Here is a 24,212-nt window from a genome sequence, read left to right on the forward strand (position 1 = left end):
TATTCCTGTGTTTTCTCTCACATCAAGGCCTGTTTAATGTTAAAACTGTCTTTGGGTTACTGACTTTATAAATTTGGTGATTTTGCATGCCTGCTCATGGGGATTAGACTTTTTCCCTAGAAGAACCTTCCGCAAAAGTATGATTTTCTGTGGGGAAACTGAAGCAGAGGACAACTTGGATTAAGACAATATGAGACAATAGAAACAAAGTGTTATGGATGTCTGGGTACCTTTTTCTGGGCAACATAAGCCCGAAAAAGGACACTACAGGTTAATAGAGGATTAACCCATAAAAACAATAAGCTGTTGTATATTCATACCCTTCATACATTATGCATAAATTCCATTCAAACACAGGATTGTTTGACACTGCCTAGTCAGTGTCAACTTCTTCCTCTGAATCCTGACGGCATCTTCAGGGCTGAATGAAGTGGGAAGGAGTTCATTTCTCCTGATAGGAGAACAATAAATTCTCTTTCTCTGAAAGATTTAGGTGTCCTGTGACTGCTATCTCGGTGCAAGAGATAGCACCTTTCTTTAAAAAAGTCCTCTCTTTAAAAAAAGGTATCTTACATAGCATAGTTTCTATTTTAACATTTTGTTATAACCTAAAACTATATTTAACACACTACTTAAGAAAATTAATATAGCATAACTTTCTAACATAACACATATAATATTCATTGTGATATTTGCAAGTAACCAATCATAAAATAGGCATTTTTCACACCTTGGTGAGACAAGGGCTAGGATTTGCATCCACTATTTAAAAGTAGTCTCCTTCTGCAGTGAAAGAGGCATGGGTAAAGACTATTTCTCCTTTTCATGCAGCACAAGGCCTAGTTCAAGATGAGCAAAGAGTTCATAGTTCAAAGTATCCTGACGCTGTGACTGTAGGTGGCTTATCCCAGGACAAGGAAGGCAAGGTAGCTGAGCCTCCTGGGTGCCTCTGGCTGGGGGCCTCACCCTCAGGCACATCTGATGCTTGCAGATGGTCCTGAGTGTGTACAAAGGGAGGCAGACATCTCTTGTAGTAGCATTGTGCTTGCTCATGGGGATTAGAGCCTTTCCCTGGAAGAACCTTCCCAAGTATGATTTTCTGTGGGGAAACTGGAGCAGAAGTTTTTTTGCATAAGGAGTGGGTTGTTTGTTTGTTTGTTTGTTTGTTTGTTTGTTTTGGTGGGGGGGTGAGTAGTTAATCTCAAAGGCCTTAATATTGGTGTTAAGACTTTTTTCACTCACTTGCACCTCTCTACACTTGGATGTTCTGCTGCTGTCCTGAGCTTGGCTGCTGGGGCTGGGCAGGTGCCAGCAGTTTCCTGGCTGGTGCGTGTGGGAAGCAGATCATGGTTTGCTGAATGACCTGGCGGTGCTTGCCACTGCTCTCAGACAAATGCCTGCTCCTCTGGAAGCTTCAGCAGGTGAAAAAACTACACCCAGCACTGCCTTGAGTGCTCCTGTACCAAAAGAAGTTGAGGTCATGTGTCAGTGGTGTATGTCTGTGGGTATTGGGCTCCTGTGGTGCTCCCAGCAGCTTTGCTTTTTTAACTGCTCATCCTGCATACAAGCAGGTCAGTAAACCATGGCTGGATTAGTTCCCTTACACACAGGATGCAGGCTACAGTCCTTGACACCTCTGTTCTCTGCACTTGCTGTGAGTGTGCCTCAGTACAGGCCTGATGTGCACAGGAAACGTGGCCAGCCGCCTCCCTTACAGAGCAGCTCTGGAGATACTTTGGTGTATCTTCTGCACTTTGAGTTTCTTCTACACCTGCCCTGGTTCCTTTGGGGCGATCCCCCTAAGCCCTATGCACCCTGGTAGCAGCAGGCAGGCAAGGAGAGTCCAACAACTTCTGAGGGTGCTGATTAGATGAGGGTGTATTGGGGTCCCACCCCCAGGAGCAGCATGGTTCCTGAGGGAGAAGGGGGAAAGGGGAAGGGAGGGGGACAGAGGGAGAGCCTTGGGAGAGAAGGGAGCAAGAGAAAAGCTTCTGTTTTCCGTTCTCCCTTGCACAGTTTATCAGGGAGATTCAAAGTGGCCGTTGTTATGAACAAAAATTCGGTTAATATTTTTTTGTGAGAAAGAGTTACAGGGACGCAGCCAGATCTGTCTCTGACAGGGTTCTTAGTGCTTTGTTATTGTAATACCGGGTCGTTAAGGCTTATCTCCTCTTTTGTATTAGTAAAAGGCCTGGCTGGGTGGGGTGATGGCCCTTCCCCAAGGCAGTGGGCTCTTCCAACATAGGGAAGACATCTGAGAGGGTGGGGGGGGTTATGCAAAGTGACTCCAAAGACCAGAATGCTTTGTGGGACCCCGACTCCAAACCCACAGAGAAAACTCCAAAAACAACAAGCCAAATAAGAATTGAGAGACTAAAGTGATGTCTGGACATGAGGAGCCAAGTGCTGAGCCTGCAGAGATGCGGAGCCCCTCTCGCCCTGAGCAGAGAGTCATCCCAACGCCGGGACCAGGCAGCTGAGACGCTGAGAAAAGCAACATCTGACGGGGACATCAAGCCCTAGAGGCTCCCACGAGGACTGGATCCCCGGCTCTGCCCCTAGTGGACAGAGCTACGCATATCCTCCTCCTCTGAGTCGCCCTGGGAGACGCGACGGGGACTGCAGCCCTGCTGAGCTGCCCAATCCTGAGCTGATCACTTCTAAAAAAGGCATTAAAAAGGAGAAGAAGTCTCCTGGCCCTGTTTATTTCAGCTGGGGGCGCTCGTCCGGGATAGCCACGCCGCAAGAAGACTCAAGACTGGCCATCTTGGACTTCAGGACAGCTGGCTACCAGGACCAGAGGGATCGGCTCAGGACCAGCGACACAGAAGAGCACCAGAGCACCGGATTGGTGAGAAAGCCGGTGGCGGGAGCGGGAGACGTGCGCATGTGTGTGTGAATGAGACGGAGGCCGGCAGCCGGACCTTAGAAGTGATAGTGGACCTCTCAGTACCGCGTTTCTGGACTCCTGCGAAGGGGCCGGCCGGGAACAGGGGGCAGAGCTTGGAATTAGCATGAGTGAGCTGTCTCCCAAGGGGGAATAAAGGGCCCCCCCTCTCCGGGCGTGCGGAGGGAATATTTGTATGAGTGGCACGCACCCAAAATAGGCCCTGACAGAGGAAGGTCAGGCAGATTTGTCAGTCCCGAGAAGGATTCGGGTAGCTCACAAGCCCTGCAGGCAAAAGTAAGTCCTGGCACAGGAGCCAGGCACAAACCCCAGCGAAGGAGGCTGTGGTTTGCTTTTAAGTCCCGATACGGTGAAGCCTAAAAATTGGCGGGTTAGGCAAACTAAAATCAGGCAGTTGTTTTTCCTGACTCAGAGAGTCAGGCACGACCCGGATTCTTAGGCCAAGGTTTCATGTGTTCAAGTCCCGATAGATGCAAGACCTGACGTGGGGAAAGTTAGGCAATCAAGAGATTGGGCAGTTGTTTCAGTATAAAGCCCTGAGCATCAGGCAGAAATTTGAAGTTTCAGTGGAGGAGGCTGAAGCTCCTCAAAGAAGGTTCTTTTTGAAATTACCGGTCAGTAAAGGCACCTTTGGGATTTTTTACTGTTCAGACCTGTAAAATGGGAGGGTGTAATAGTAGAAAGACGGGTAAGAGACTGAGGAATATACATCCCAGTAGTCCCTTAGGAGAACTGTTAGTAAAATGGGATTCTATAGAGGCCACGGAGGGATTAGATAAAGTGAAAATGATCCATTATTGTATGGAAGTGTGGCCAGAATTAGAGTTACAAGGAGGATGGCCTTGGTGTGGGACAAAGGATAAGTGGATGTGCCAGCTATTAAATAATTATCTGACAGCTCGAGGGGATACTGATCCTGAGCAATTATTGTATGTAGCTTGCTGGTTAAAGAGCGCTGTTGGGGATGAAGGGGTGCGAATTTGTAAGGTACAGAGGAAGAAAGAGGGGAATTAAGGAGGGGATGATAGGACTAGTAAAAGATGGGATCCCCTGGATTATCTGCCTCCTTCTGCCCCTCCACCTTATAATCCTCTTCTTCAAGCACCTCAAATGGCAGGTCCGGTTCTTCCCCCGGCTGCCATCTCATTACCACCTGCTCAGACTCCTCCTTCTACCTCTTCAGCTTCCGCTATGATAAACCCAGTATCCCCTCCAGTTCCTTCTGCACCACCTCAAGGGCCTACTCCACCTGCTGGATTCTCCACCCCTTCTCCAGCTGCACTTAATATCCACTCAGGCTCTTCTCCCCCTCCTATTGCTGTCCCTTCACCTCCTCCTAGTTGGGACACAAATGTCTCCTCGCCCGATAAACAGCTATCAGCAAACACACCTGCTGATGGGCAGAGCGTTCAGGGTAACCCAGATATCCCTCAAAGTAGTTTGGCATCTGAAGATGGGCCGTACTGTAGCACCAGATCCAAGACCTCCAAGGCAGAGAGACTCTTTCCCCTCAGAGAGGTTCCTATGGGAGGAATAGCAGGAAGTGTTGGCTTTGTGAATGCTCCCCTAACTGCTTCTGAGGTGAGAGGATTCAAGAAAGAGTTGGGGCATTTAGTTGAGGACCCAGTGGGCATAGCCAACCAAGTGGATCAATTTCTAGGTCCAAATATCTACACTTGGGGGGAGATGAATTCCATCCTGAGTATATTATTTTCCCCAGAAGAGGTCCAGATGATTAGGGCGGCTGGCATAAGAATTTGGGAGAAAGATAACCGTCCAGGACCCCAGGTGACATCAGGTGAACAGAAATTGCCACTAACAGATCCCAGCTGGAACCCTAACCAGGAGGAGGGGAGAAAGGTCATGATGGAATATAGGTCTTTGATAATACGGGGGATCAAAGAGTCAGTTCCCAAAGGAACTAACACCCAATTGGCATTTGAGGGCACGCAGGAGAAAGATGAAGCTCTTGCTGCCTGGCTTAATTGCCTAAGGCGGAACTTCCAGTTGTACTCTAGAATAGACCCAGACACCCCAGAAGGTCAAATGCTACTAAAAGTCCAATTTGTTACCAAATCTTGGCCTGATATAAGGAGAAAACTGGAAAAGATGGAAGAGTGGCAAGCGAAGGACATAAATGAGTTATTAAGAGAGGCATTGAAGGTGTATTTAAGGAGGGAAGAAGAAAAAGCAAAGGCCAAGGCTAAGATCATGGTTGCTGTAGCTAGAGAAAGTGCAGGGTGGGCGGGTCCACCACCAGGAGGAGGCAAGGATAGGCCTCTTTTACTGTCAGGTGCAAGAGGGATAGAGACACCTCAAGTCCCTTTGAGAGAACGACATTGCTATTACTGTGGAGAGCCAGGACACATCAGGAGGTTTTGTAAGAAGCTCAGTCTCGATGTGGCAATAGCCAAGGAACAAGATAATTTAGGGAAGATCCTTAGAAGTGACGAGTAGAGGGTCAGGGGCTTTATACTTTAGGGGACCCGATGCAACATCTAGACGAGCCCTTGGTAAACTTAGAGGTGGGACCCCTAAATGTTTAATTTGAATTTTTGGTTGATACAGGAGCAGATAAGTCCTGTCTCAACAAAGTAACATCTGAAGTTAGACAAAAACAGCTAGGTAGAAAAGATATCCAATAGCACCAAAATTGGCCAGTAAAACTAAACTTGTAATAAGTGGTGTGAAAGTAAAAGGTACCTTATTGTTGTCTTCTTGTGTGTGTGAGAGTGAGTCACAAAGTCAGCCTCAACTTCCCGGGCAGGTGGGAAGGGGGCAGTGGAAGTGTGTGTGTGACCTGCAAACCAGGCTTGTGTCCCCTGGGCGGGTGGGGGCTGTGACCAAAGTGTGTGTGTGTGTGAACCTGCAAACCAGACTAGTCCTCTCCAGATGTGTGAGAGAGCCGTGGCTGTAAGAGTGTGAGTGACATGCAGACAGCCTCACAGGTGAATGTGCACCAGAGGCAACCAGAGTCTGGGCCCTTCCAAGAGGCCCAGAGATACTGAGACCTGTGGGCCAACCCCAAGGTGAGGGGGGGCTATAGGGACCCGTGATTTTCTAGCAATAAGTTTGTGTCTTAAAGGTGTGAAGGAATGTGTGAAAGTGAATGAGAAATGAGAGAGTGAATATAAACGAATTAGAATAGAGGTAATGTAGATTGTGCATTACAAGTTTTACCACATCTCCTTAGAAGGAAGTGTATTGTGTAAAAGAATGATGTAAGGAAAAAAAAAATAAGTGTAAGAGGTTGAAAGAAGTATTTAAGCTGTAAGTGAAAGTAAGAAAGAGAAGCAAGAGATAAATAAATAAGATCTTGAAAAATAGAACAGAAAACCAGTGAATTAAATACACAGAAAAATAGTGGAATAAGAGTACTTTGGGAGTTAAGTTAGCTGAGAAATACAACTCCTTGCAAAATACAGAGTATGTAGAAGTTGATGAGAGAAACATATAAGCTATGGAAAAAGAGGAATTACTGATAACATTAAACAGAGAAACTGAGTTTTGATAAAATCATTAAATAGCAGACCATTAATGCCTGTGTTTGAAAGCCCGTTTCAGGTATTCTTCATTACTAAGACGGCTGGACTCACATCACTCTCACCCCTGGCATTGGACCAGGATTCAACACCAAGTTTTTCCTTCTGGCCTTCTGGCATTGGACCAGACTCCACCCCTGTCTTCTTCTGGCATTGGGCCAGACTCCCAGTTTTTCCCTCTGGCATTCTAGTATTGGACCAGACTCCACCCCTTTCTCCTTCTGGCATTGGGCCAGACTCTCAGTTTTTCCCTCTGGCATTGGGCCAGGGTCCACACCACTTACCTCCTGGCACTGGATAAGGATTCATCCACATCACAAGTTAATTCACCTGAGTATACTGAGATTTAAAGTTGACTCTCAGGAGGAAGAGTCAAAAAGACTGAACTGTATAGGAAAAATTGGTATCAGAGTTCTAATATTGCTTAAAATATTTCAAAACTGTTTTGTGTAAATTATGTTGGTAAAAAGTTTAAGGCTGTAAATAAGTAATTCTAGTTTAAGTTCCCCAATATATTTCTAAAGACTCCAGGTTAATCCTCTACAGAACACTCCCCTAGGGGAAACTAAAATTTGTAGGGAACAGACCAAGAGAGGTTTAACCAGAGAAGCGGGTAGAAGGGACTCTAAAGAGCTTGGAAGCTTCTCCTCAGTAAAAAATTCCCCAAGAGGCAAGGCCGGGTGGGCAGGCTGTGCAAGATGACCCATACCGGACTCTTGGGAAGGGTCGTACTGATGGCTCTGATTGCTGGTGGTGCTCAGGGGAGTCCAGGAGAGCCGTGCAGTGAAGGCTACCAACCCTGCTATGAAGAGGAAGTGAGCTCCTTGTCGAGAGTCCACATCAGTTCTAACCCTGATTGTGTTAACCCCTCCCAATTGGTCCTTTATCAGAAAAATAAGAGAGTGTATTGGATAGCCCAGAATACTGCCACTTTTAGGCAGCCACTCCTAGGAGAGTGCCCTATAGAGGAAGCCTGGTTTTGCTTTGAATGTGATGCTGCTGAAACAAGCTCAGCAGATCTAGTAAAAATCAAAGAAATGGTGAAAATGGTAAGAAAAATTGTTTGTTACAAGTATTTATATGAGTGTACTGGAAAAGAGATAAGCCCCTTTTGGAACACATTTCAGGGGAGCTCTAAACCCCTAAGTTTGATCTCATCTGGCAACTGCATTGCTAGGGTGATAAAACCAATTTTCTTATTACCCAAAGAAACTGGATCAAGTTTGGGAGTTCCTATATATAATGATTTGAGAGAAATTAAACAAAACCGGGAAAGTGAAATAGAAATTGAGAAAATCCAAAATTGTAAAAGCAAAGTTCGGATCCCAAAATCTGTGTTGAACAAAGTCATCCAGCTCCAGGCAGTATTAAAAATAAAGAATTCAATTATTAGGGACATTTCAAACGAAATAAAAAGATTGGCATGTGTAAATAATCAAGATCAAACTCCTACACTTGATCCCAGTGGGTGGGAGAACTTAGAGATTTTCAGAAAATATGTATGGGAAAAGGTAGTTTTTCTCACTATATGTAGACTTGGAGGATTGCTCTTTTTACTATGCTTATTTATCTGTTTTAGTAAAACAGTATTAGCTGTACAAACCAACCTGGAAAAACCAAGAAAAGTAACAAGGTTAAGTAACCATGATTACCAAAGTGCAAAAGAGATTTATAGTAAATTCAAAACAAAAAATTGTGAGTTGATGCGAGCTTAAGAATTTAAGCTCGATCAAAGAAAAAGAGGAGGAACTGTTATGAACAAAAATTCGGTTATTATTTTTTTTTGTGAGAAAGAGTTACAGGGACGCAGCCAGATCTGTCTCTGACAGGGTTCTTAGTGCTTTGTTATTGTAATACCGGGTCGTTGAGGCTTATCTCCTCTTTTGTATTAGTAAAAGGCCTGGCTGGGTGGGGTGATGGCCCTTCCCCAAGGCAGTGGGCTCTTCCAACATAGGGAAGACATCTGAGAGGGTGGGGGGGGTTATGCAAAGTGACTCCAAAGACCAGAATGCTTTGTGGGACCCCGACTCCAAACCCACAGAGAAAACCCCAGAAAAACAACGAGCCAAATAAGAATTGAGAGACTAAAGTGATGTCTGGACATGAGGAGCCAAGTGCTGAGCCTGCAGAGATGCGGAGCCCCTCTCGCCCTGAGCAGAGAGTCATCCCAACGCCGGGACCAGGCAGCTGAGACGCTGAGAAAAGCAACATCTGACGGGGACATCACGCCCTAGAGGCTCCCACGAGGACTGGATCCCCGGCTCTGCCCCTAGTGGACAGAGCTGCACATATCCTCCTCCTCTGAGTCGCCCTGGGAGACGCGACGGGGACTGCAGCCCTGCCGAGCCGCCCAATCCTGAGCTGATCACTTTTAAAAAAGGCATTAAAAAGGAGAAGAAGTCTCCTGGCCCTGTTTATTTCAGGCGTGGAATAAGACTTGGGCCAACAGGATTACAGATCCATGGTACTGCAGGGGAGGATCACAGGGGAGGCTTGGAATAAACTGTACATTTTTGAGGGGTGAGACAGAGCATACCATTTAACTAAAATGTAACACTACATACACCAACATCTGTGTGATCCACAGCTGAGTGTTTTAAAGATGAGGACTCGATGGGCTGGTCTGCACTTCTCCTGGAGAGAGGTTTTGGACCTGCCCTGTGTATGCCTGCTTGCTGGCTTGCTCGCACACAGTCTGTGTGAGGAAACTTGGCAACACACCAGACAACTAAAGACCAGAGCCTTCTCTACACAGATGCCATGAATGCATCTGCAGAGACAAAACAATCTGGCTATCAGGTCTGGAGTTGCTTTTGAGCTGGGGCCTTCAAGGTTTATGCCAGTGGTTCAGGCAGGTGAACTTCTGTGTGAGCTGGAGAATGTTTTCCCATCATACTTTTGAATAAACACACATGGTGCCTGTAGAGCAGGAAGTTTAGTTCCCAGAGTCTTGCTGAGGCACTCCTCAGAGGGCAGCCACTTCCTCTGCTGCTGGAGGGGCAGAGGAAGGGCAGAGGACTCAGACAATGCTCCATGTCAGGCAAAGATCTGTCTACATCTCATGTAAGACCTACGGTCAAACACAAGACACATTTAAACCAACAAACTCAATTTATCACTTTCCAGTTACATGATCACCTGGAGGTCAGAGCAAACTCTTTGCCATCCATTCTGTTGTGATTTTAAGCTAAAGACAGGCTGGCTGCATGTGCTGCAATCATTTATCTTTAACTGGTGCTCACTGCAAGGGACCAAGCTCTTACTGCTCCTCCTCTGGCATAAGATGGTGATGTCTCCTGTGGAATCCTCTGACTCCTCCCCCTCAGAGAAATCCCCAGGGCCCTGCCTTGGAAGGCTATGGTAGAGTTTTCCCCACCTAAGCTGATAGAGAGGACTTAACCCAATATGCTCGGCAGCACTACTGCCAATCTACAATAGATTGCCTCCCCCATTGGCCAGCTGACACTGATGTGAGAAACAACTACTCACTTTGAAAATTTGAAAGGTTTAATAAACCTTGACAAAAATACAACAAAAGGACCACATAAGGAAAACCTTACAGCACAGGGAACTGCCCTCCTGGATACCACCTCACCAGTTCCTCTTCAAGATGGATGATCAGTCTTTTATACCCTTGGGGGTTGCATCAGACAGCCCTGGCCCCTCCCGAAGTCTGTCAGTCAGCTCTTCTTTGCCATTTATCAGTGGAGACTGCTTTCTTGTAATTTGATTGGAGATCAGGTGTTGCCATGCCACACCCCCTAAGCGCCAAGCTTTTCCATTCCCAACTGCCCCAGGTAAGGGACATGTGCAGCCTTCTCTCTACCTGTCCTAGACAACCCAGGCTGTCTGATGGGAGTGATACAGAATGGAGGGAAAAGGGAACCATGCGGAGAACAGAGGAATCTAAACTACAATAACATAACTATACATCATTAAAGTTTTTCTTAACATTCACACAATAGTCATCCCTTAATTGTGAGAGCCAATCATCTCACTGTCTACCTGTAACACTGCCCATCCCAATTGTTCATCCCTCATCCTCCCTAGAGGTTGCTGCCCTTTGCCCGCCCCTGTGCCCCCAGGTCATTGCTCACTGACCCCACACTTAGGTTGTGCAGAGCACATGGTCTGATCTTTTGTCTCTGGTCCCTTGGGAGTGGTGGATGCAGTAAAACCCTCGCTGGGATATATCATGCAAAGCCCCTTCCTGTCTTTCCTCTGCTGAGCTATCTGTGGTGTGTGCATGGACTGGAAATGGCTGTTCCCGTGGCCTTTCTCTGAGCAGCTTCTGGAGGAGATGCCTCAAAGAAGGTTGCAGCATTTCTACTGCCCTGCCAAGCTGCACGAGTCTCCCTCTGGTGAAATCTTAGACGTCGGCTCTCAGGGCACAAGGGAGTTCATATGGCTGCTATGGTGATTTATGGAAGAGTGCCAGAGCTGCCTCTGCCCTAAAAGCTCAGCTACAGGTCAGCTAAAAGCTGTCACTGCCTTCTGTGGCTGTCCTGGGTCTCAGTGAATGCGTCTGCTCTGATTTGCATTGATGTGTGCCTTGCTCAGGGCTTTCTCAGTCACCTCTGATATGCAAGGGGAAGTGCAGATGAACCCACTCATTTGTGACCTTAAAAAGCAGGGAGCCACAAACCCAGTCAGCCTGTACATGAGGGATACTGGGGCACCCTCTGATTTGTGCTCCCTAGAGACAGTGGCTCTGTTCAGCAGGCTTTGAAGTGAGGATTTTTGGCTGGGCACAAACTTGCTCCAATTTCAGAAGAAGTGCTTTTTCAAGGGGTCATTCAAGAGCTGAACCCATTCTGAGCAAAAGCTACCTGAAGAAATTTTTCTTGTCATAGTATCCTAAAGGGAAAAATGTGTCCTCGTGTTATAGATAATGCACTTGTCCAACAATAAGGTCCTCATGCTTGTCCTGCACTTAGGGCCCTCATGCTTTTCTGGCCCTGGGGGACAAAATATTGCTGTCAAAAGTTGACTTTTTTTTTTTTTAAATATCTACTTCCATGGAGATTTTAGCCATTGTACCTATGCTTTTCTGGTCACAGGTTTTAGACCTGCAGCAAGTTTTTCTATGCTTTCAATATTTACTGTCTCTTCTGATATTCATTGACAGATGACTACAACAACACCAACACCAACAAACACATCCTTTCAGCCTCAGGCTGAAGGGTGCCTTTAGCAAGGAAATGGCCTGAAGTGATAAGTGCCATAAGTTTTTTGAAATTGCTGGAGCAGCATAACATACATTGTTAAATTGACTGGCTTATTAGCATTGTTTAAAACTGATGTCCCATCTATATTTGCAGAAGTCCACGAATGGAAAATTACAAGGAAAAATGAGTGCCTTCAAAAATCAGCTGTAAATAATTAGGAAAAAAACAATAAAAGAGGTCATTTGATGCTGGCTTTTTTCTCTGAAGGGCTGTTAGAAGTACTTGCTTCACCTACTGTCAATATGCAGGGATTATTTTCATCCCAATACCTCTGTAAATTATCTGACAGCAAAACTGAGTTTAATGTGCATCAAGTGAACTGATGCAGGAAATGCACACTGTGTGGTCTGCCACACGTCCAGATAAGAACTGAAGAAAAATGAGGGGGTGGATGGATTGTTTGCCCAGAGACCAGAAGGCTCCAGAAGAATGACATATCATCTCTCAATATTGGAAATAGGAGAAAACTTGGTGGATCTTCCCATTTACAATTATTTTCCTCTGGGACAAACTGTCCCATGGGGATGAACTGGCAAAACACAAGCGTTGTTTCTCTAAGAGGGGCATGGCATTAACCCCAGATAACTGGTGCAGTGTAATGCTCTGTGGAGATGTTTCTTCCGTCAGCTGTGTGAGGGGTAGGACATGGAAAGGGTGAGACTGTGCCTCTACAGCCTGCTCATGCACCTTGTATTTTATTGTCTCTCTACCCCTGACATGCAGTGAGCTGAGAGGGCAGCCTGCTGTGTAATGGCAGGATGACCAGTCACTGCTGAATAATCCCAGCTGCTAATTCCTTTCTTTTACCAAAATTGTTCCATTCTTAGCCCTTTTAGAAAGCTGCTGGGAAAGTGCATCCAGCTAAGGTACTTGCAGTCTTTTGCTGTCTCCTTTGCATTTCATGTCCTCAAGGGCTGAGTGGCCTCCCTGGTGTGCAGGTTGTGCTGCTCCCCCCCTGCCAAACCTCTCTCCCTGCATCCTCCCCATTCTGCTGCTTCTGCTTTCATGAAGAGCTGTTTGTTTGTACTTGTGCATGATTAAAAGCCTCATACTTGGAAATGGCAGGCTGAGGCTGTACCTGAAACTGGGAATTAAATCTGCTTACAGGCAGCTCAAGAGGAGGAATGTTTCCATCTCTGCCTTTTGCCTGTGATTCACCATACACTAGGAAAAAATAGAAAATAAAGGGGTCAAGACAGCCTGGAGAGTGGGGGACAGAACAGATGCTAACAGAAGCCTTTTCTGCACAGTGTGCTGGAGAAGCAGAGCTAACCTTCGGAACATCTATTATCCAAAATGAAGCCAGTAATTGCCACTCAGATGAAAACTGTAATTTCTTTCACTACAATTGCAGAGAAAATGGTGTTGGGCTGGGAGGGATTGCACTGCTATTTCAAGCCAAATGTGGCTAGAGGAGGGGCAAGAAATAAGATGAGCATGAAGAAACTGAAAGCAGCCTCTGGAGCAGGGAGGTCAAAGGGTTGAAGAAAGAAGAACTTGGCTGCTTAAGCCATTTCATTTGCACTGGGATCTCCATTAATGTGTCCTTTGGAAAGCTGATGGCAGTCAGTGTTTGGAGGGGAAGTCCCAGGCAGTCCCATAGGCAAGTGTGTGCTGCAATTTAATGGGGATGGGAAGAGTGAAAAAGTTACCTGGTAGGGAAATTGATACGTGCAGGGACAGATTGCCCTCAACCTGACTAGAAATTTCCCAGGGAGCCTGACTGCCTCTTGCTGGTCCCCATCTGGAGGCCATGTCACAGGCATTTTCCATAAGAACAGCACACAGTACATTTCCACTGCCTTTTCCCAATGCTTCTGTTCCTCCACCAAAGACCGAAGGTTACAAGAAAATGGATCTTAAAAATGTTCCTGAGGTGTCCTAATTTTTCCAGTGTGTGGTTTCTTAATAGTAACAGAGCAATTTTCTGCTCAATATTTCTACAAAAGCTGTGTGTGGCACTGATTCTCTGCTGTGAAGGATTGCAGCCTCTGGAGGTCTCAGTTCCAGAAAAGCTCCAAGCAACCGAAACAAGGGTTTAATGAGATGAAACGCGTGTGGCAACGTTAGCCATGACAGCATTATCAGCTTTGCTGCAGCTGCTAAATCCCAAGTGCATTTCCTATCCCAGCAAGCTTCAGTAAAATCCTCAAGGGCATTTCTTTTCTCCTAGCACCTGGGTAATGCCATGCCATGACTCATCTGCTTTTGTACTGTCAAAGCATGTTCAGTTCTCTGCAATGTGACTGAGCACCTGATGTTTGGATCCGCTCTGTCCATTACCTGTTGGGTCATTTGTCCTCTGGATGAAAATTTTGTGACACTTGCATATGTGGTGGAGTGTGTTTGAAAGAGAACTGTGCACCCATATAGCTAGTTTGGGTGAACTACCCCAACCTCTGCTTTCTTTCCTAGCTGGATTTTCAGTCAAACTTCCAGTACACTGTTAACAAAATGCAAGTGAAGGGACTCGGCTACAAGAGCCCTCACGCTCATCTCCTTCTGTGAACTTCACTGTAAAACTTAAAATGTCACATTTCCTCCATGCACAATTAAAGAGTCTCAGTTGAAAAGGCCAGAACAGCTTGACTCTGCTGCCCACACACTGATAGCCTGACAGCAGTGAAAGCCAATGGCAGTAAACAACAGTCCTTGCAACTCGGACAGGAAATGCTGGGGACCCTCTCTACCTGGAATAACATACTAACAGCAGCAGTGACAGCCTCTCCGTGTGCTTTGTGAGTAATCAGTACCCCTCACCCCTGTGCTTGATGGCTTTCTTTATAAATATGCATCTCACCTTGCCAGTCTTACATTGTTTTCCTCTTTAGCACTGCTTCACCTACTTCTCCCCTGAGATTACAGTCTTATTTTGAAGTACTGGGTGCAACGTGCCTTTGCATTTCCAATATATGGGTGCCAGTGAATTGCCAGATGCCTTTACACCTTCTTTCTTCCATCCTCTGTGACCATGTGTGCATGTGAAGAGCTCTCGACAGTCCATCTTTTCAGTGCTAATGCTTGCACTCTGCAATTGTGTTGCCAAGACGGGAACTTTCTTTGCAGAAGGAAATTTTACTTCCCATGATACTGTCAGCCATGATAATTACTGCGGATTCAGGCGAAATTTCCAAACACATACGATCTGGCTTATTGATGTTGTAAGCCTGAACTGAGTGTCACAGACCACAAAAATGTTTTATGAGCAAGGGAAAGAGCACAGCTCTTATCAAATACCTGCCATTATTGTGGCAGAATCTCTTTGATTCAGCACCAGCTTCCTTGCTGCTGTAGACTGCATTAAGGGACCAGTGAGTTTCAACTGCTGATTTCTCCTCTAAGCAGTGCTCTTAAATTTTTCTTACTAGAAAGAAGCTTTTCACAAAATCCATGGGTGGCTCACGCCTAGAATTTTATTCAATCCATTCAAAAAATAGACAGAACTATAAGGTGGCACATATTGTCAGAGAGTACAAATGTCACATCTTTCTTTATACACTTTAATTTAAATCCATAGATTAAGACAGTAAAATAATTGCCCTGGGTGAGAAAATAATTAGGGGTCTTCCATGAAAGGACAAGTCTTTAGGTAAGCATTTACACAGATGCATCTGGTTAAGCATAACTTTTTCTATTCTCTATAAAAATATAAACAGCATTTCAAAATGTCTTTAGATATGTATGTTGAGATCATCTAACATGGCATTGATGTACTGACAGAATACAGGGCCTGGGCATGTCAAACCACATTTATTCACTCTCACCCAGACAGAACAAAAACATTCTGTATTAGCCTCAACATAATAATCTAATGAAAGAAACAATATCAAAGCAAAGACACACAAGTATGATGTTCCTCCTCCCACAGGAATTCCTTAACTTTGTAGTTTTTGCTAGCACAGCAATGACTAAGACAGAAGTGGCACTTTAGCACAGGTTAGTTGTAACTCAGGATCAAGTATAACTTGCGTTTCCCAGGAAGTTACATTGCTGGGAAGTGCCAGGATCAAATTAAGGGCTCTCCCTGACACATATGTTTTACCTGTGCAGTATTACTTTGATACAGACTGTAGCATATGACAGGATGACAAGTGCAAATTACAAGGGCAGAATCTTGGCTTCCCAAGCAGCAGAACCAGGTGGAAAATGTAAGACTGAACAGTATTTTAAAGGCAAAAACCCATAAAAATTAAACAAATTAATGAAATTGAAAAAATAGCAAATTCATCTAAACTTTAAATAGTGGGATGTAGAGTGCTCCTGGTACAGCTTTAGTAAGAGCACCTTAGGTTTCCCAGGGATGCAATCTGATAAGCTAAACACCTAATAATTGTTGCAAGAACTTACTGTACCCACACAGATTAAAAGGTTCAAATGTACTGAATATATTAGTCACAGGTCTAATCACATAATTTCCTTTTTCCCAATCCTAAATTTTTACCAGAGCAGCTCCCCCATCAGCTGCATGTTTATACAGCAGAGCACTCGATGTTTTACTTGACCAGCACAGATGCCAACAAGGGCTGATATTTTCCTCTTAAAGTGATCTACAAGAGAAACAAAACCCAAGCAAAGGGTCAGGTTTCAGATGAAGGCTGGACATTTTGAACTCTGGACAAAGTGACAGGTATCTTTGATTCTCCTGGTGCTGGCGCTTTTGTGACTGGGTTTGCATGGGCTTTTATATCAGCTATTCTCTCTTTAAATCTTTGCTGGAGGTACTTCTCTTCTTTGGAGTAACTTTTAGCAAAAGCAGACATCAGCAGGCACGCTGCCACAGTGGACCCTCCAACACAGAACAAGATTGCTCCTGCCAGCTTGCATATATCGAGGGATCCATTGAACTGAACAGCACGGGTATCCACAACAACAAAATCATCCTTCCCAAGGGCTTCTATTTTCGGTGGCACAAGAAAACCCACTACAAGAACAGCTACACCTATCAGCATAAAAGCCGTCCCAGAGATGAGTCCGACCTGGAAAACAAACAAAGAAACAAACAAAACCCCAATTAATTTCCAGTTTTTCCATTTCCCTTTCCAGTTTTCAGTTGGGAAGTGCTCCTAGGAGGCATTTATCTTTCACTGTGTCTTGCAGATACAGTTCTCTCTCTTAGGAGAAAGTGGGTATTCTTCTTTTAGGATATATGAGGCCCTAGTAGAAGTAGAATATATGGAAAAATGTTCCTTTTACAACTCATATTTATATAATTGAGAACTGACATTTCTGGAAACAATGGAATATGCATTACTATCTTTACACAGCATTTCATGTTGAAAGACCCCATCAGAGAGAGGATCAGAGTTCAACCCCAGTGCTGTGTAACTGATTATTTCTTTAGCTTTAGCTGGTGGTTAGCACCAACTGCTGGCAGTCTGTCATATCCACCACTTGCTTTTACTTAATGTCATTCCGTTGCAGGGATTAGAAGGAAGTTGCTACTGCCATATGAGCAGATCACAGTGTTTATAGCACATTTCAAGTGTAAGTACAAAATTTGGTTCACCCAGAATGTTCCTGGGGTAGGCATGATTGCGGGGTAGGGACTGCATGGCCTCACAGGCCCCACCCAATCTCTGCTCTTCTCCAGTTCTCTCAAATTCCCTGACCTTAATGGAGATTTTTTTGGTTTTCTTGATCCCTACATCACACTCTGCTCTTAACCTACCAGTCCTGTTCCCAACAATCTGGAAGGACTTCTATAGGTACAAAGCAGAGGTAAACTACACTTTAAAGATGTACAAGGGTTCCCAGACAAGACTTTGGTGTTTCAGTGACACTGGCACAGAGAAACTACATGATCCAAGGACCCCAGGGAGCTGACATATTTGGTAAGAATGTTCTGCTTTCAGACATAGTTATTTGGCCACCTCAGGCAAAACAGAGCAACAATAAAGGCCATTCTGGATGAATATTTAATACGAGTAATTACACAGGGAGTGTCTCTCTCCAGGAAAAAGCAACAGGCAGTACCTTCCAGAATACAGAGCTCCACCTGCTCGGCGATCTCTGGATCTGAAAATCATCCTCATACTCCCAAATTGAAGCTGTGCAGTCCTCATAGAACTGGTGCAGGTAGGACCGAACTCCGTAGCGTTGGTACCCTCCCTCGGTGCTGCCCTGCGCCTGCTTGGAGCCGCAGATGTCAGCATAGGAGCTCATCCTTCCTACCTGCAACGAGAGGTTCCACACAAAGCAGATCATTATTGGTGTAGTGGGAAGACCAAAGATGGCTGCAAACTCTCCAGATGTGATGGGAAAAAAAAAAAAACAGCCCAGGAGAGAGCTTTCCTTCATTTTTTTCCCAACCGAGAAAAGAGCTGGGCACAGCTGCATGCAGTGACTCAGCCTGACCGAAGCAGGGAACTCAGTGACTCGGCACAGCACAGCCCAGAGGTGCTGCAGGGAACACTCGCTCCCGTACACAGGGTGCTCACGCCCCATCTTTCACACTAATGTGCTACTGTGTTCCCATGGAGACTGAAAAAGGCAGGATGTGCCAGGTAACAAAATCCAGCATCCCTCAAGGGCTCATGTTGCCTCTCCAGAGACTGTCTCTGTCAGTCTCTAGAGTTTGCCACCCTATGAACTTTCCAAACTGCTGCATAAGAGAGGCTTGTTTAAAAACATTTTAAAATGTTTTTTTCTGAGCTTTTGAAGTGCAGGACTAAGCATTGATATACCATTCACAGCCATGGAAAACAGAGGCAAAATAAGTCCTAGACAGATTCAAAGAGTATATTAATTGTATTTAAATAGGAATAATTTAAAAAAAGTAAAAATGGAATGCCTTAAAAGCATCAATCTGCTCATTGAGACCGAAATGGAAATACTAAGCTTACAGCCAAGTACTGCTCTCTTGAAGAAGTCAATGCCCAAGCTCCTGCTGACTTTAATAAAATCAGAAATTTGACTGCTATGAAAACTATCAACAAAGTTTCTTACTCTTTCCATTTCATGTAAGTTCTCCTAACACAAAAAATCCATATTTAACTATGCAAGTCCAAGGCCTGAACTTGCTTGTGTGAGCGTGGTGCTACTGAATTCACTGAGATAATACTAGCCCCTAAAAAAAACTTGAGCAATAGCTCAATGTCACTTAGGCTCATTGGCTTCTCTTTAAAGAAGTTCAAAAAGCCTTAGTCCAAAGGGAACTGTTAATCAGAACTTGCACCTGAAAGTCATGGCTCAATTTATATCAGCTTCAAGCAGAATGCCAGATTTCTGCAGCAATTTCACTTAGAGGGAGGGAGGTTGGATGTGCTCATGGCAGCTGGGACCACCCAGTTTTGCAGCCCTACAGACCTTTGCCTTTGGGAATGAGTGATCCTGCTAAGTGTGAAATACCTGAGAATACAAACATTCAAATTAAGGGGAATCCAGCAAATATTGATGGGTATATAGCAACAGTCTGACTGAATCTTTTGGCGGGCTGTACTAGAAATCAGGGCTGGCATAAACACTGAACTTCCAGCCTCTGGGAATCTGTTTGTGTTCTTGGCTCAGGAATAGAGGGGGATTTGCTTTTTCTTCTTTACAGGAACCATTATCTTGGAGTTATATTTATTTTGTGTATCTGATATGCATTTAGTTTGGCATTTCATGACCTCAACATCTTAGAGTTGCAAATATCTCTCACACAACCCAGCAATGAGGTTTCAAGGCTCTCACAGAAGCCATGGCCCAGTGGAGGAGGCAGCCCTGGGACACCTGCCAAGGGCCAGAGGGAACACTGCTGGTGACGGAGCTCTGCAGAGCAACAGGGGCAGCACCAAGCACAGCTACTGTCAGGAGCCCCTTCTATAAACTCCTAACTGCCTCTGTACTCCCTGCAAGTTTTAGGAAATTAAAGATGTGCTCTCCAAGTCTGTGGATGGGCTTGCTCTCTGCTGATAGTACAGCACCAGTGTCCATCAGAGTGTGCTCAAGGTGCTGGCCTTCCAAGGAATGGTGGAAAAACAGGCATGGTGGAGAGAGACCTTGAGACAGCAGGAAACTACAGGGCAGCACCAGCTGCTCACCAGGTGAACTGGGAGAGCCTGGCCCTGGGGCCATTCTGTGTCCTGTCGTACACAGCTAACACTCATGTTTCAAACTACAGTCAATATACTGAAAAACATGGTTGTGTCATGGTTTAACCCAGATAAGCACCTTGCAGCCACTTGCTCATATCCACCCTCTACCCTTCCATCATGGTAGAATAGGAAGAAGAATCATCAAAAGCAAAGCTTGTAGGCTGAGATAAGAACAGTTTAATGATTGAAACAAAATAAACATATAAATTAATATAATATATATAAAAATAAAATATGATATTATTAATATTAAATAAAAAAGAGAGATAAAACCCAAGAAGTGATGCACAATACAGTTGCTCACCATCTCAACCAATGCCAAACCTTGTCCCCAAACTGCCATCATCCCCTTCCTGGTAACTCCCGAGTAACTGGTCATTATGGTTTATGGTGTGGAATACCCCTTTGGCTAGCTCACATCAGCTGTCCTGGCTGTTCTTCCTCCCACCTTTTTGTGCAGCTCCTCATTGGCAGAACATGAGACACTGAAAATGTCCTTCATTTAGGGCAAGCATGAAGCAACAACCAAAACATCAGCGTGTTATCAGCACTGTTCTCATAGTGAATCCCAAACACTGCACTGCAATGGCTACTGAGAAAGAAGTGAACTCTATCCCAGTCGAAACCAGGCCAGTTTGTTGTGCTTTTTTTATCATGCTATGAAGTTTTGAACACTATCATTTTCTGAGGTACAAAAAAAAAATACAAAACTGTGATATGTATAAGTATATAATCTGGACTATTGTGGGGAAAAGCTGCAAGTTATTTTACTTTTGGAGACTCTTTTTCTTTCCCTCAGGAAAACTGTTTATTCCCTACCCAAAGGAAGGGAACAAGAAGTCCTCTTTACTCACTGCCACCATTTCTTCAACAGCTGGCTGCCATGTTTAACAGCACAAGCACTGAGAAGTTCTCATAAAACCAGAGTTCTGCCCACCTCATAAACATACCTCAAGGGGAAAGGAGAAGAGGAAAAAATTGTGCAGTTGACCACAGCTGCTCCAGCTCTCTCATGCAGGGTCACACAGCCTATACCTAAATGTTAAGAACACTTTAAATCCAACCCCCTCAACCCATCTTTTGGTCAAGCAAAGATTCCATCTCACACACCAGAAACAGAATAAAGAAGTCAACTAAAGTTCTGCAGAAACTCATTCTCTTGGGTCCTTACTTAGATCTTTATTCTCACATCAACCCTACCTTCTTAATAAATTATGCTTAACTTCTGGCTAACTTAAATCATCAAGGTAAGCAAATTTAGCTCCATGTAATGAGCAGAATGGTAGGTATTTTCCCCAGGTATAAGTGCCTTCATAAGGTCAACTCAGGCAAGAACCAGAATTAACATGACTGGATAATGTGGCCTGCCAAAGCTTGCTTGTAATACTCCAGCTGCCACCAGCAGCATTCAGAAAGGAGGTGAAGCACTTTGCTGTGTCTGAACCAGCAACTTTAGTTATTGTGATAAATTTAAGAGAACTGAATGTGACATGACAGAGACCTGTATAAACATGATCTTGCTTGCATTCATTGCACTGTCTATAGGATTAGTCAAGAGAGAAAAAGGAGGATGCAGTGTTTCTAACAGCTTGATGAAGAACTACCTGTAAGGACCACACAGCTTGACACTTAGATTCTTTTTGCCACATGACACTTAGATTCTTTTTCTTTAGCAATGTAAAAGGCTAATAGGTGGTTATGGTCAGGCATATGAGCAAAATGATAAATAAGAGCTGGGAGATGAAACAGAAAACAAAAGAATGATCTTATGCTTGAAAGAGTTGTGATACCATCAAGTAGTATGACCTTTTAAAATGGAAGGGGAAAAAAAAGGACTGTAGGAATCATTAATTCTTTTCAAGCACTGCATAATTTTAATTCTACTGAGCATTTTCTTCATCATCAGACTCTTTCACTTATAAATAATCTATCTTTTGAAAAATATCTTGCCCCTTAAGAGAGAAGGCAGCTCCCCAGCCCTATATGAATCCAGGCTAAGATGGTCTCTTTTCTCAGCTGCAATGTAGATGTGATGTTCTTGCTACCTACAGATAGGGCACAGGAACTGAACAGTCAGAGAGAAAACAGTTCTCCATAAGTGAGAAGGAAACGTGTGTCACAGCACCAATTTACATTGGATGAATAAATACTGCAGTAGCTATCATCTCTTGAGTGCTGATGTGTATTTGCATGCCTTGCCTTCAGGGCTGAGAAACTAAACACTGAAATGTTGAGAAACTTTTGCTAAAAAAGAGAGGCGCTGTTACGCAAATCTGTGTTATCCACAGTCTGAAAACATACATCCAGGCTGAAAGAAGCAGCTTAATCATCAAGTTTTTCAGTGCCTAAACCCAAGGTGCTCAGGAAAATGTGGGATGTAGGATCACAGCTTCAGAGAACACCACTGCGTAGTAGCAATCCATCCCCTAGCAACTTTTGTTTCCATGGCAAAAGCTGTCCTGTTTACTTTGAGCTTTACTATCCTCTGCTGATCTGAGGAGGTGTGATTGGATTGGTGAGCAGACATATTAAAACATGAGCAAGCTCCACGAAAAAATACCCCCAAAATTTTCCAAATACTTTGCTTTATTGTACCAGGGTCGAACACATTAAAAAAAAATTAAAACGTAAGGAATTGTCATTTAAGAAGCAGCACAAAAGGAAATATAGATGTGTCATTGCTCAGTGACACCACACTGCCACCGAATGATGACGGTTGGCACAGGTGAAGTCGCCCTCTCCATTCTTCAGATTTACACACTTTGACCCTTCTGTTTGAAGAGCCGTGTTTCCAGTCCTTACCTACAGAGAGCGTTCCTTGTCGGGGGGAACACTGGCATGTACAGCCCGCCTTTGACAGCAGTCTCCGGGCTGTCCTTTCCGATCCTCCCGAGCTCCGGCGCCTCCCGGGCCGGCGGCGGGGCCGAGACGCGCTCCGCCCGTCCCGGCGCCCGTCCCTGGCTCGGGGCTGCGGCGCTGCCAGGGGCACCTGGGCCGCTTCCCTGGGGACAGCCGGCTCCAGCAGCCTCCGGCAGCCCGCTCTGCTCCCCGGCCCTGCACGGGGGGTGCGAGCAGCATCTTCGTCCGTGTTCCCGGGGGGCGGCCCCGCCCGCTCGGCCGCCGCCAGGGGCCGGAGCGGGATGCTCTCTCTCCATCTCCCGTTTCCCGGCCGAGCGGAAGAACTCCGCAGCGCCCGGACGCGGACGAGGTCTCGGCCCCACGACCCTCCCGGCCCGGCCGTGTCCCGGTGGCAGCGGAAATCGCGGTCCGGCCAAGCCCTCCCCGACCCCGGCACTGGCGGCACCAGCCGCGTTCCCCCGAGCCGGGAGGCGAAGCCCGGGGCGGCCGGTGCCTTCCGCGGGACGCTCCGCGCCGTTCCCCCACCGGCGGCCACGGACGCCCCCGCCGAAGTGCCGAGCCCAAGTTTTCCGAGGGGCCGGAGCGGCGGCCCCGCGGTTACCTGTCCCTCCCGGCGCTGCCCTCGGCCGGCGAGCCCCCGCGCTGGCGGCGCTAGCTGCGGCTGTCCCGGCCCGGCCCCATCTCCGCTCTGCGCCGCGCCGGCCCCAGACACCACGTATTATGTACGGCCCGGAGCGCCGCTCGCTCGCTCCCGCGCCGTGCCTGCGCACTGAGCCGCCGCCGCCGGGCGCGGAGCGGCGCCGGGCCAGGCTCGCCAGGCCGCCCCCGCCTCGCCAGGCCGCCCCCGCCTCGCCACGCCGCCCCCGCACAAGGGCGGCCGGAGCTGCCCGGCTGTCGGCCCTGCCCCGCTCCCGGCGCTCGGGGTCCCGTCGGGCAGGCCCGCGGGTGCACGCCAAGGTCACGGCGGTGCCTCCGAGGGTGTCGGCGCTGAGGCCTCTGGTCGCGCCCCCCACACCTCCTGGCCCTTGCAGTCCGCATGGCAAACGCGGTGCTGTGCTGTCTGTGCGGCCGAGTGGATAGACGTGGCAGAAAGTGTCCTGCCAAGGAGAGGGGTTGGGGGAGATCTGGGGGTTGGGGTCTGGGAATCTCTGCTGGTCAGAATGACTTTGAGATGCGTTAGAAAGTCTCTTTTCCCAGCTCAGCAGTCGAAGAAGGAGTCAGAACTCTTCTATTCTTGTTTTCAAGGTTGTTCATTGTTTCTTATCTATAAAATTCTTTTTCTGACTCACTGAGGTTTGTCTGGCAGGTTGGGGCACACTGCCCATCTCTGGGGTGGTGTTATCTTTTTGTACTAAAAGCTACATGTACACTATTTACAATAACTTCCTAATACCTATCACTTTTGTTAGACAGTGAATTTCTACTTTAAACCAATCTAAAAATGCTAACATCACCCAGAATATGGATGCTAGGAAGAAGATGGAAAAGGACAAGGCACGCCCAAATGCTTCCATTTTGGGACTTCGAGCCCCTATTCTAAAAACTTCAAAAATCTATTTTTCACCCCATGACAAACTAACTATTATTCTACTTAAACTTT

General features: G+C 46.0%; 1 protein-coding gene across 2 annotated transcripts; it reads right to left on the minus strand.

Annotated features, from left to right (window-relative positions):
- Nucleotides 1-15,065: 15,065 nt before the first annotated feature.
- NRSN1 (neurensin 1) lies at nucleotides 15,066-23,443 on the minus strand. Of its 2 annotated transcripts, none has more exons than XM_074542594.1 (3): nucleotides 23,214-23,443; nucleotides 17,652-17,849; nucleotides 15,066-16,654 (listed from the first exon to the last, which is right to left on the minus strand). In XM_074542594.1, exons 2-3 carry the CDS (start codon nucleotides 17,838-17,840, stop codon nucleotides 16,256-16,258), a joined length of 588 nt encoding a protein of 195 aa, XP_074398695.1. In that variant the 5' UTR covers nucleotides 17,841-17,849; nucleotides 23,214-23,443; the 3' UTR covers nucleotides 15,066-16,255. The 2 variants fall into 2 exon arrangements, with proteins under 2 accessions (XP_074398695.1, XP_074398699.1); XM_074542598.1 differs by lacking the exon at nucleotides 23,214-23,443 and adding an exon at nucleotides 22,556-22,693.
- Nucleotides 23,444-24,212: the final 769 nt, after the last annotated feature.

The sequence above is a fragment of the Zonotrichia albicollis genome, chromosome 1, assembly GCF_047830755.1.
Source record: "Zonotrichia albicollis isolate bZonAlb1 chromosome 1, bZonAlb1.hap1, whole genome shotgun sequence".
Classification (NCBI taxonomy): Eukaryota; Metazoa; Chordata; class Aves; order Passeriformes; family Passerellidae; genus Zonotrichia; species Zonotrichia albicollis.

Coding starts and splice junctions, on each gene's coding strand:
- NRSN1 (XM_074542594.1), bottom strand. CDS start 17,840: ATGAGCTCCTATGCTGACATCTGCGGCTCCAAGCAGGCGCAGGGCAGC. Junction 16,655..17,651: donor GGAGCTCTGTATTCTGGAAG/GTACTGCCTGTT, acceptor TTTGTTTTCCAG/GTCGGACTCATCTCTGGGAC.